Below are 13,028 nucleotides of genomic sequence, written 5' to 3' on the forward strand. Positions count from 1 at the left end.
AACCACCATAGAGGATAATTATAAAATGATGAAAATGATAATAATGATGATGATAAGATATTTTTAATGACAATAATAAAAGATTTCAATTAATTAGTAGAAAGTCGTTTATGACTTAAATGCCTAAGAAGGAAGAATCCAATCCATCGAAGAATTTACTGGAAAAGCTATATAATCAAGAATAAGGTGCGTTTGAAAGTTATTCGACCATATACTATAATTGAAAGCTAGCATCTACGCAAAAAAATTGTAGAACTACGTTCCGGCTGTTTGATTTCTTCTTAAACTAAGCTCACGTTTGGTCATAAATTTTGGGAGTTTTTTTTCAAATTTTGTTTTCCAATATCTGTTTGTTTATAGGTTTAACCATTTTTTTTAAATCCCAAAAATAACTCTAAAGTAATTTTTGAAGTTTTTTACTCACAAAACTTATACATTTTTTAAAAATAAAATAGATGTCCAAAAATAATTTTAACTTTCACAAATTATTTTATTGGGTTGTTATTATTGTAAATTATTTTTTATCTCTTCTCCAAAAACTTATTTTTTTAAGTTTCAACTAAATTTATTTCCAAACGCTTGCTAAAAGTACAAACAAAAATTCTAAGAAGATAGCTTCGGTTTGACGAATTTTTGACTTGATTTGGTATATTGATTCTAAGGGCCCGTTTGGCCATAAAAAGTTTTTCACCTTTTTTTCAATTTTTTTTTTTACTTTTTCAGAATCACTATTTGGCTATGAAACTTCAAATTTCACTTGAAACTGAATTTCAGAATTTTTCAAAAAATTTTAAAACTCCAAAATGTTGTTTTTCTAAATTTTTATTTCAAATCACTCACAAAATTTCAAAAATAGTTCCAAATTATATTTATGTCCAAACACAACTCTAATTTTCAAATGCATACTATTTTTACTTAAATTCCCTCCCCCCCCCCCCCCCCACTTTTTCCCGGAATTTCTAAATTCTTATGTCCAAACGCCCACTAAACTTCTTTTTAAGTCAATAATACTTTTACGTGAAATTTCTAGATCTAAAACACATACTACAATTTTTAAACCGTGAAGTCGATTTTTTACGTTTCAGTTTAATTTGCTCTAGATTTTTCTGACTATTCTCAAATAGCAATTTGTTTTACTATAACTCATGACGTACGGAGTTACTATGCAATTACTGCAAGAGGGTACCTTTTGGGTATTTGTTAAATGAAATTCAAACACAGAGGAGTAACATTTGAAGGAGCTTGTAAATTCCAAGAAATTCAAAATAAAGAAAGGCAAATAACGGGGTTCAGAAAACGAACAGTACAAAGAGTTTTGAAAACTTGGAATTTGGAATGTGAAGATTCTTTTGCTGCAAAATGCCAAAACAGAAGAATTGTCCCTTGTTCCCATTCTTTGGTTTTACCCAAACTCTAACAGACAAAATTTAAAACCTTTTCAAGACAAAATCGTTGGTTAATTTTGTCTCAATCTCATCTCACTTTTCAGTCTTTTCTCAAATTTAAATAACCCAAACATCCAACTATTTTATTGGACGAGCCATGACCTGCTAAATTGTGAAGTATCAATCCCCCAGTTATCCATTTATACCCTACTCCCCTTAATATATGTAAAAGAGAATTATGTTTTCATTATTTACTTTCAGTAGCTCGATGCACGAGATATTTCACGTTCATGCATGATCCGAAAAAGAGGTCACACATCTTGATATATACAGTTTATCCTAATACAAATATTAATGATTAATTTTACGATTCGAACCCATAATCTATAGGTCACAAGAAAGTAACTTATACTATTATGGTTTTCATTATCTACTAACTAAATCATTAATAATTTCGCGTTTTAAAAAAAATCAAGTTTTCTATGATAGGAGCACCCATAAGATTTTCACGTGGAATTCAATAAGATGGCTTGAACGCTTCTAATATAAGTAGTCACTTCTTTTTTCAGTTGTTGTGAAGTATTATTACGCGATCAACAGTAAATTTTATTTAATTATGTGTCGTTAATATCTTTTGTAATTGAAAAAGAAAAGCTCATATGACTAGTTTTAGAATCAAAGTATTTGAAACTAATTTATGTCGATATTAAAGAAAAACGAGGAAATTAAGAGTGTGTTTGGTATGAATTTTTTAATTTTCTCATGTTTGGTTGGTTTAAATATTTTGAAAAATATTTTTTTTATGAACTCATTTTCCTCCAATTGGAAAAAAATATTTTCCTTATAAAGAGAAGGGAAAATATTTTCCAAAACTTCTTCTCAACCTTCCCCACCCTATTCTCCACTCTCACCAACCCACCCCACACCCTCACACCCACGCACCTAACCCACCCCACTCCCTTTTTCCAAAAAGCTTTTTTTTTCTTTTTAAATTTCGATTTTTTTTTTTCGTCACCACCCACCCTACTCCACCCCGCAAAAAAAAAAAAATATTTACATTTTTTTAATGTAATTTCAAATTTATGTTATTTGGTTTTTCTGCACCACCCATCCCCCACCCCCACCCCGCCAAACTCCACCCCCCACTGCCCCCCACCCCCGCACAAAAAAAGTTAATTTTTTTACTTTTTTTTTGTAATTTTTAAATTTCCGTTTTTTCTTTTTTCTGCACCACCCACCCCACCCCGCACAAAAAAAGTTTTTTTTTTTTACTTTTTTTTATAATTTTAAATTTCTGTTTTTTCGTTTTTCTACACACCCCCGAAAAAAAATATAATTTTTATATATTTTCAGTTTTAGTTTTTTCATCTTTCGATTTACAGGTTCAAAATTTTACATGTTCCAAAGTTATGAGTTCAGAGGTTTATGTGTTTGGAAGTTTGCGGGGTTCAGAAATTATAAAGTTTACGGGTTCGAAATTTTGCGGTTTCGAAAGTTTAGCGGTTCGGAAGTTTATGAAATTTGTGGGTTCGGAAGGTTGTTGGTTCGAAAGTTTATGACTTCATGTTTATTGTATCTAAATTATTTATAATTACTTTTAAAAAGTTATTTTCCTTAATTTGCGTACCAAACCCCGAAAAATGAATAAGATTACTGCTTGTTTTCCAAAAAAATATTTTCTTGAAAAATATTTTCCGTTATACCAAACACACCCTAAGCTGTCTATAAAAAGAATGTTTACCTCCACATTCAAATACACTCTTCAAATGAAATTCTAATCTATAATAAGTTTAAAAGTTGTGTTCATTGATGGCGTAATATATATCATGATTGAAACTTATGGTCTAAATCATTCAAATATATGGAGTTTCTCCGATAAATACTCTCCAATAATGATAGATTGATACGAAATTTTTGAGGTCTCAAGCTTTCTGATTCTGCCAATATTCATTTGAATCGAGATTTAAACATGATTTTGAAATTTTTGACCTTCACCTTAAATAGGTTTTTGGCTTCAATTCAAACATGTTTTATGATGATTTATATGTTTATCTCATCTCATAATTTTTTTTTTAATGTAGAAAGAAGACCAGAAGGACAAAGGAAGCTTCTAAATATTGTAATTTGTAACTTACACAAAAAAATAGTCAAATTACTAAACATATTAAAGCTTTTACACGCCAGATACAAATAAAAATTGTTTATACTACTTTTTTTGTAATATAAAAAAGCTAAAATATTCACTTGCAACTTATTCAGACAAAAGCGAACATCGTCGTTTCCTTTTTATCGCCATCTGCAGATCCATCTTCTTCTTCTTCTTCTTCTTCTTCTTCTTCTCTCTTACAAACAACACATTCAAAATTTCAAAGTAAAACCTCCATTAAACAAACACACAAATTTCCACTACTTTATAGTAATAATTTCGTTTTCATGCAATTCTCTCGACTTTGAACTACTCTTTTCTTTTCCCTTTGTTATTCAAGTACATTACATTGCGTTTCTGAAGCGAAAAAAAAATAAAGCTTCAAAAATAGCCTATGGGTGCTTGCACTTCAAAACCCTCTAATTTTTCCGGCGATAGCATTACCGTCGCCGGCGACGTCGCTACACTTCCGGTGAAATCTGGTCCGAACAATGAAGACGATGTTAACAGCCATCAGACGAAAAAGGACGAACCTAATGTGGGTAAAAAGTCGCCATTTTTCCCCTTCTACAGTCCAAGTCCGGCGCATTATTTATTCTCAAAGAAGTCTCCGGCTACGAATGCCAGCTCTAATTCTACTCCCATGAGGTTCTTTAAACGGCCGTTCCCTCCGCCTTCTCCGGCGAAGCACATCCGTTCTCTGTTGGCTCGGCGACACGGCACGGTGAAACCCAACGAGTCTGCAATCCCCGAAGGGAGTGAATCAGAGGTCGGAGGCGGAGGCGGCGCGGGGCTAGATAAGAGCTTTGGATTTTCGAAGAATTTTGGGAACAAGTATGAGATGGGAGAGGAAGTAGGAAGAGGGCATTTTGGGTATACTTGTAAAGCTAAGTTTAAGAAAGGTGAAGTCAAGGGACAAGAGGTTGCTGTTAAAGTCATCCCCAAATCAAAGGTTTGGCCTTTTGTTATACTCTTATTCTCTTGTTCAAGTTCATTCTATTTGCTACGTGATCTATGTGTTCCAAGTACTTGAGTAACAATGGTCAGATCTACTTTTCAAATGTCTATTCATACTACTACTTGTAATTTTTTTTGTCAAATAGGTCCATCATCTACTCTTTCCTTAGGTGGTATAGTTGATGGTTTAAGTTCAAAGCTTTGATTTTGGTATTTAAGTTTAGAGGTTGTGAAGTGATGGAAGTAGGAAGCTGATTGCAGCTTCAAGTGTAGTGGCAGACTTTATGCTATTTTTAGTTATGTTTGTTATGTCCTTGACTGTTTTAAGGAAGCTCTATTGTTTGCAGTGCACTAGAGTCTGATTTTTGTTTCTTTCCTTTTTAGAGTATGAAAGTTAATCTGTTTGATTGCCCATAAGATGCACTAAAAGAGGGATTAATTGTGAATAAATAGAATATCGAGATTTAAATTGGGTGGGGTGAAAACAGGAAGGGCAGCGTAAGGGGGAGTCAAGGAGGAGGGCTAATGCTCATGACGACTTAGAACACAGTCGCTCTTTTATCTTTTCCATAAGTAAATGGAGAGATGGAGTTAAATATGTTTTGTTTGCCTTCCACTTGTTCCAGATAACTCTAGAGGGAGAAGGATAAGTTTGCCTTCAATAAGTAAAGCAACAACAGCCGCTTCCACCACCCCTCCCTCCCTTACCAAAATCATACTTTTTGTAGAGTTTAGGGGTTCTTATTGCTGAGACATTTTCACCATGTATTTCTCTGATGAAAGCAGCAAAAAACTTCTTGAACAATGTTATCAGTTGCTCGGTCTGTATAGTCAAGGCATCTGACAGTTTGAGGGATGGACCTTTTTAACTTATCAGTAGTTGTGAGTGACCACAACAGCTTGAAAAGTATTCGACAGCGTGACCACGGCAACTTGTGCGTCCAATCCAAAAAAAAGTCCTGTGGAATTTTATAGCTGTTCAGAAAAGCTGCTTTCTGCTGTTTCTAGCTTGATCTTTCTATTTTGCTTAGGTTATATAATGTGATGTATGACTATTGTTGTCCTGAATGTGCATCAGTGGATTTCTTGTTCTTTTCTGGCGTTTTATCTGAAATATCTGATCCTAATTTTGTTTCCAGATGACTACTGCAATAGCCATTGAGGATGTGAGAAGGGAGGTGAAGATATTAAGAGCTTTGACGGGACATAATAATTTAGTTAAGTTTTATGATGCATATGAAGACCCCAACAATGTCTACATAGTCATGGAGTAAGCTTTGGTCGCTCAAACTCTCTTCGCATTTGCATCTGTAATTTTTGATTTAGTCTCAAACTCAGCTTGAGATGTTGGTTATTTACCATGATTTCAAGTAGCATGACACTATTTTAATTCCCTCTTAGTAAATATATGGGTTTAATCATTGTATTTTGCTGTTATCAGGAGCTTGATTTGCTTATTTTCCTTATCACACTGCTCTTGAAGTACTGCTGATTAATGTCGTTAAATTTCAGGCTATGTGAAGGAGGCGAGCTTTTGGATAGAATACTCTCTAGGTTGTTCTTGCTCTTTGCTATGTTTCCATTGTTTTGGAATTTGAATCTTGTGAGTTTTGAATAGTAGCAAATCTTTTTGATGAAGTACTAACTAGGTGTCTTCTTGTCCTGCAGAGGTGGGAAGTACACAGAAGACGATGCAAAGTCTGTAATGATACAAATACTGAAAGTTGTTGCATTTTGCCATCTTCAAGGTGTGGTGCACCGGGATCTCAAACCAGAGGTAAGAGGAGCAAAATGCTAATCTATGATTGCCTAGAGAGTACAGCATTTTAGCATATCTAGTAATTTCACCTGGTGTAAGAGAAGAGGGGGAGAAAAAACTTTTTTTACTTTAATGGATCTTAAGTAATGTTATATTCCAATAGAACAACTTTTCAGTCAGTTTCAAATTGCTTAGGTTTTTTATTCATCAGGTGAAGTTAATGTTTGTTTCATCTAGTATTAGAGTAATGGATCTGCTTTGAGCTAACAAGTAACAGAGAAGCTCAAAATATCAGCTGTGGCGTTTTGCTATGGTTAATTGTATAACTTGTTAGAGAAGATGTGCTATCTGGTTCTGTAAACCTTCCTTTCTATCATACTCTTATCTAACTCAAGCTTTCTGATTGAGCAGAACTTCTTATTCACGTCTAAGGATGAAAATGCACAACTTAAAGCAATAGACTTTGGATTGTCTGATTTTGTGAAGCCAGGTTAGTCCATTACTGTGTCTCTGGAAATCCCCCTCCCCCCTCAAAAAAGAAAAAAGAGTTAAACAACTACCCCGCATAAGATTTGAGTAGCTCCACCAACCTGTTGTTTACTTGCCATGCTCGATTGCTTTGCAGATGAAAGACTTAATGATATTGTCGGTAGTGCATATTATGTAGCGCCGGAGGTTCTACATAGATCTTACAGTACAGAGGCTGATGTGTGGAGTATAGGTGTAATAGCATATATCCTGTTGTGTGGAAGCCGTCCGTTTTGGGCTCGAACAGAATCTGGAATTTTTAGAGCTGTCCTAAAAGCTGATCCAAGTTTTGACGAACAGCCTTGGCCTACATTATCTTCTGAGGCAAAAGATTTTGTGAAACGTCTGTTGAATAAAGATCCCCGGAAAAGAATGACTGCAGCTCAGGCTTTGGGTGAGTTTATACAGTCAAGTTGGAAAAGGAGAATTCTCGTTCTTTTAATTTCTTCAAACTGCGTAACAATTCACTCTCTCAGGTCACCCATGGATAAAGAATAGTCATAACATAGAGATGCCTTTGGATATTTTGATATTCAAACTAATGAAGGCTTACATGAGGTCCTCTGCTCTTAGAAAAGCTGCACTACGGGTGTGTATGATGCTATTGAGAAAAGTTCTGCGGTTCCCATTTTATCTTCCGACTCCAATACTACATGTAGAGTATTAGAAGTTTGTTTAATAGCTCTATCTTCACCTGTGCACTTTTTGCAGGCTTTGTCAAAGACATTGACTGTAGATGAGCTATTTTATCTGAAGGAGCAGTTTGCACTGCTGGAACCAAACAAAAATGGCACCATAAGTTTCGATAACGTTAAAACGGTTTGTATTTTTTAGAAAAAATGAATGATATAATTGTTTCTAGTATTTCGCAAGTTGTTGCTGACCTTCTGTGATCTTATCAGGCCCTGATGAAACATGCAACAGATGCTATGAAGGAAGCTCGTATGCATGATTTTCTTGCATCGGTAGATTTTAACCCATTGACTTCAGTTTCTAACTAATATAGTCTTGCTCTGGGTTTTAACTATGATGCTTAACTCTCCTTTTCCTTCTCATGGCAGCTTAATGCACTGCAATACAGGAGGATGGATTTTGAGGAATTCTGTGCTGCTGCATTAAGTGTTCATCAGCTTGAGGCTCTTGACCGATGGGAACAACATGCACGTTGTGCCTATGAAATTTTTGAGAAGGAAGGCAATAGGGCTATTATGATAGAAGAATTAGCTTCGGTAATTATGATTGTTCATTTCTGTTCTGAATACTGTTCGCCACATCTTTGTCTCTTACGTAACAATCTTTCTTTTTATCTTTTCGGAGGAGGGGAGTGTATAAGTAATTGGTAAGGAATCTAACTGAACTTAATTTGAACCTGGCATTCCAGGAACTTGGTCTTAGCCCTTCTGTTCCAGTCCATGCTGTTCTACATGACTGGCTTAGGCATACTGATGGAAAGCTCAGTTTTCTTGGTTTTGCAAAGTTGTTGCATGGAGTGTCCAGCCGCTCAATTACAAAAGTTCAATGAGTTTTTTGGTTCACTCACGTTCTCGTTCTATTGCTGATGCCATTGTTGGCAAACAAATGAGCAGTGAAGAAATGATGAAGATCAACTTCTGTCCCTCGTTCTGGATCTTCATAGACCTTAATTTCTCAGGACAAGTGTGAGATTCCACAGAGTGATTTTCAAGAAGAGGATTATAGTTTTGGCCATGTTATCAGAGCAATGGCACCCTGCATATAGAGTTCTTACTGTAAAGCTGTAGTTAATTTCTGTTTGATTGCAGGTGAGAGCACCTCTCAGCTGGTTTGACAGTTTGCGGACACACACAAGATGTTGTAAGTTGTTGGACATCGCTAATGTCTACTATTGGCTTGTATAATGTTGTCTACATCTCTTTCTTGTTGAGAAGTTCCACCACTTTTCTTGCTTCTCAACTAAATTGGAGAAAGGAGTTAATTGTTGTTATAACAATAACAACAACAACAACAACAAACTCCAGTATATTATGCCGGAATATTTTTTGGATTTTGAACAGTGTTTTCGTTCAAATTTATTTTTACATGAAAAATGGCTAAATTTCGATTACTTTTGAAATTATGACTATTGTTCATTTACCACTTGTAAATTTGGCTATTTTTGAATTTCACCTGGTTTTTTGGCCTTTTTTGTAGTCCACAATATTTGATTTTTTCAGATATCAAGAGGAAATTAACATCTTTTTTTTCAAAGTTGCCTTTGGAGTAACGAGGCTAGGAGTATTTGTTATACTTTAATGAAAAAATTAAGGTTAATATGATCAATTTTATTGTTAATTAATGCTAAATGGTGGATTCCTTAATATGTGTGAAAACAACAAAAAAATCAACTAAAGTGGACCGGAGGAAGTTTCCTCCTTTCCAATTAATTTAAACTTATTTGACTTGACATCGGGTTTAAGAAAGAAATAAAGACTTTTAATACTTGTTGTCCCAAATAATTTTTTGGTTATAGTTCTTTTGAAACTTGTAGTATTAAACTTAAGTATTTTCGTAGCTATAAAAGCTTTTCATTAAACATATTATTAAAAATTTAAGTTAAATTATTTTTAAATTTAAAAAGAACTCATTCTTTTTGGATTAAATTAAGAAGAAAATAAATTTATATCAAGTGGCTAAAGTAGCAAGAAGAACATATAATTTGGATAGGTACATCATACTCTAATGAAAGTTGAACCTAGAACTGCTAGTCATAAGATCTTTGCACCTCCACCTCGAGCCCCCGACTACTAGATTAATGCTTTATTGAAACTGTGATGACCCGATAGGTCATCTTATGTTTTAGAATCTAATTCTGCGCTTTGAAGCATTAAATACCTCATTTTAGCTTTTTTCGATTTGCGTGCGTAGTCCGGGTGTTTTTCCGGAAAGCTTTTATGTTAAAAACTAAGAAAATATAAAAATTTTGCCTTAAAATCCATTTGAGTTGACTTCGGTCAACGTTTTGAGCAAACGGACCCAGATTCATATTTTGACGGTCCCGGTAGGTCCGTATCGTGATTTGGGACTTGGGCATATGCCCGGAGTCGAATTCGAAAGTCCCTAACTCGAGTTATCGCACTTTGTTGAAATTTGAAAGTTAAAGGCTTAATGACTTTGAAATGTTTGACCAATATTTGACTTTATTGATATCGGGTCCGTATTTTGGTTCCGGAACCTGGTATAGGTCCAATACTACATTTATGACTTATCTATCAAATTTGGTGTGAAACGAAGTTGGTTTGACCTGATTTGGACGTCCGGTTGTTAATATAGCAATTCTAAAGTTTCTTGAAAATTTTATTTGATTTTGGTGTCCGATTCATAGTTCGAGGTGTTATTTTGACGATTTGATCGTGCGAGCAAGTTCGTATGATATTTTTAGACTTGTGTGTATGTTTGGTTTGGAGCCCCGAGGGCTCGGGTGAATTTCGGATAAGCTACGGAGTGGTTTGGACTTAGCAAACTCAGCTGGTTCTACAATTTCTGGTAACTGGTGTCTGATCTCGCAATTGCGAGATCAGTGTTCGCATTTGTGAACATTCCCCAATCCTGACAGGCTCGCATTTGCGAAGAGTACATGGGTCAGCATGAGTTCGCATTTGCGATCAAGAGGTCGCAATTGCGGGGAGGCCACAGTTCGCATTTACGAAGTGGGGCTGGGGCAGGCTTGGTCACATTTGCGATCAATTTGATCGCAAATGCGGAAGATCAACGTTCGCATTTGCGAACAAGTCATCGCAAATGCGATGAAAGCAGAGATGGGAGGACTTCGCTTTTGCGACTGTTTCTTCGCATTTGCGGGGCTCACATTTGCTAACCCTAGGTCGCAAATGCGACATGTACAACTGATCAAAATGGGACTTAGACGGGATTTTGGTTCATTCTCTCAAATTTTCAAAACAAGAGACCCTATAGGCGATTATTTAAAGAACCTTTTTTCCCAAATCATTGGTAAGTGATTTTAATCTTTCACTATATTTCCTAAGATTTCAACCAAAAATCTTGTATTTACATGGTGAAAATTGGGGGGTTTTGTGTAGAATTAGGGATTTTCGTAAAATGGGGATTTAAACCTCAAATTGAGGTCGAATTCTAAAACAAATTACATAACCAGGCTCATGAGTGAATGGGTGTTCATATTTTGTGACTTTTACCCGATTCCGAGACGTGGGCCTAGGGAGGTTTTTTGGGGCGATTTTCTAACTTCTTGCTTTAGTTTTGATTTCATTAATTAGATTAGTTCTTATAGTTGTATTTATAGTATGTAATTGATTCTTGCTAGATTTGGGGCATTCAGAGTCAGATATTCGTGGAAAAGGCATTGTTACCGATTAGTTGAGATTGGTTCGAAGTAAGTAACTTGCCTAACCTTGTGTGGGGGAAATCCCCTTAGGATTTGGTACTATTGTGATTTGTCAGCGCCGTGTACATACACATGCTATTTATTGTAAAACCCGATTTATTTTACTGAGTAGCAATATGTTTTTCCTTTAATTTGAGTTATACCATTTAAATGAGTATTAGTATGTTTTCATTCTTAATTGAGTTATTCCAATATGTGTAGTTATCTTGTTTAGTCTAATATCGCATGTCTACATGCTTTAACTGCTTATTTGAACTCTGTGAAGCATGCCTAGTTGATTTCCTGTTTTTTCTTGTTCTTTATCAGTATAACTATAGAAATCTTGCTATTAACTGTTGTATTTATCGGTTTGAGTTGTGTGTTTACTTTTGAGACTACAAGGCGGTTTCCTCGGGAGTTCTCCCTGCACATTTACTTTTGAGACTACGAGGCGGTACCTCGAAAGTTCTTCTTGCATATTTACTTTTGAGGCTACGAGGCAGCATCTCGGGAGCTCTCCTTGTATGTTTACTTTTGAGACTACGAGGCGGTACCTCGGGAGTTCTCCTTTTATATTTATTTTGGGACTACGAGATGGTGTCTCGGGAGTTCCCCTACTGCTTACCCCTGCGTGTTGTACTGTTGCCTTGTGCTTTCTTTTGTTAAATTCTAGTCTTTTATTATACTATATATTCTCCTGCCCTATTTATTATTTACTAGTAGCCCTGACCTGACCTCGTCACTACTCGATCGAGGTTAGGTTTGGCACTTACTGGGTACCATTGTGGTATACTCATGCTACTCTTCTGCACCTGTTTTCGTGTGCAGATCCAGGTTCATTATACTAGCCTCGCTATTAGTTGTGCAATTGATGTTGTTCTGGAGACTTCAAGGTACATCTATTCGCGTCCGCACTTCTTTTATTAGACTCTGGTGTATAGAGATACTAGTTTCCTTCTTAAGCTTGTGACTTATGATGTTCCGGATTTTGGAAAGACTGTGTATTTATAGAGTATTAGTTATTGTACATACCGAGCGGTATTGTTACTAGTTATTCAGTTATCCACTGATGTTAGTTGCCATGTTTTACTTTCGTTTTGTTATTTTCCGCAATTCGTTAGGCTTACCTAATTGTAGAGACTAGGTGCCGTCACGATGTTATATGGAGGGAGTTTGGGTCGTGACAAGTTGGTATCAGTGCCCTAGGTTCATAGGTGTCGTGAGTCACAAGCCGGTTTATTAGAGTCTCGTGGATCAGTACGGAGACATCTGTACTTATTTTTGAGAGGCTATGGAACTGTTAGAAAAAAAAACTATACTTCTTTGATTCCTTGTCGTGCGAAATTTGTTGACATCAAAAAAATTCTAAACTTCTGTATTCTATTCTTTTTCACAGATGTTGAGGACCCGTATGAGCTGCTACAGAGGATCCCCCAGTAGCTCCAGCTGGAGGGCAGGCACCTGCGGTACCTGTTGCTCCACCAGTCCTCCAGGAGACTCTAGCCCAATTACTGAGCATGTTCAGCACCTTAGCTCAGGCTGGACTGATTCCACTTGCACCTGCCACATCTCAGGCCGGGGGAGGAGCACACACTCTCGTCGCTGGTACTCCAGAGCAGCGAGTTCAGGTTGATCAGGTTCCTCAGATTTTACCGATGCAGCCAGTAGCCCCAGCTCAGCCCGAGGTTAGGGCAGCAGTTTCTGAGGCGGAGCAGCTCATACTTGAGAAGTACAAGAAGTACCACCCTCCTACCTTCAGTGGTTTGCGTCAGAGGATGCCCAGGGTTTTCTGGAGGAGTGTCACCGTATTCTCCGTACTATGAGCGTAGCAGAGTCGAGTGGGGTTTCTTTTACTGCATTCCAGCTTAGAGGAGCAGACTATCAGTGGTAGCGTGC

General features: G+C 36.3%; 1 protein-coding gene across 1 annotated transcript; it reads left to right on the plus strand.

Annotated features, from left to right (window-relative positions):
- Positions 1–3,584: 3,584 nt before the first annotated feature.
- Positions 3,585–8,934, plus strand: LOC107826012 (CDPK-related kinase 5). Its single transcript, XM_016652944.2, has 11 exons — positions 3,585–4,483; positions 5,628–5,758; positions 6,001–6,042; positions 6,157–6,265; positions 6,659–6,737; positions 6,873–7,169; positions 7,252–7,364; positions 7,487–7,594; positions 7,678–7,740; positions 7,837–8,004; positions 8,157–8,934. The coding sequence occupies exons 1-11, from the start codon at positions 3,926–3,928 to the stop codon at positions 8,295–8,297; spliced, it is 1,809 nt and encodes a 602-aa protein (XP_016508430.1). The 5' UTR covers positions 3,585–3,925; the 3' UTR covers positions 8,298–8,934.
- The last annotated feature ends 4,094 nt before the right edge of the window (positions 8,935–13,028 follow it).

The sequence above is a fragment of the Nicotiana tabacum genome, chromosome 17, assembly GCF_000715075.1.
Source record: "Nicotiana tabacum cultivar K326 chromosome 17, ASM71507v2, whole genome shotgun sequence".
Taxonomy (NCBI): Eukaryota; Viridiplantae; Streptophyta; class Magnoliopsida; order Solanales; family Solanaceae; genus Nicotiana; species Nicotiana tabacum.

Excerpts from the sequence above, each read along its gene's own strand:
- LOC107826012 (XM_016652944.2), top strand. The coding sequence starts at position 3,926 with ATGGGTGCTTGCACTTCAAAACCCTCTAATTTTTCCGGCGATAGCATT. Across the intron at positions 6,043-6,156 it reads TTGGATAGAATACTCTCTAG|AGGTGGGAAGTACACAGAAG; the intron begins GTTGTTCTTGCT and ends CTTGTCCTGCAG. Across the intron at positions 7,170-7,251 it reads GACTGCAGCTCAGGCTTTGG|GTCACCCATGGATAAAGAAT; the intron begins GTGAGTTTATAC and ends TCACTCTCTCAG.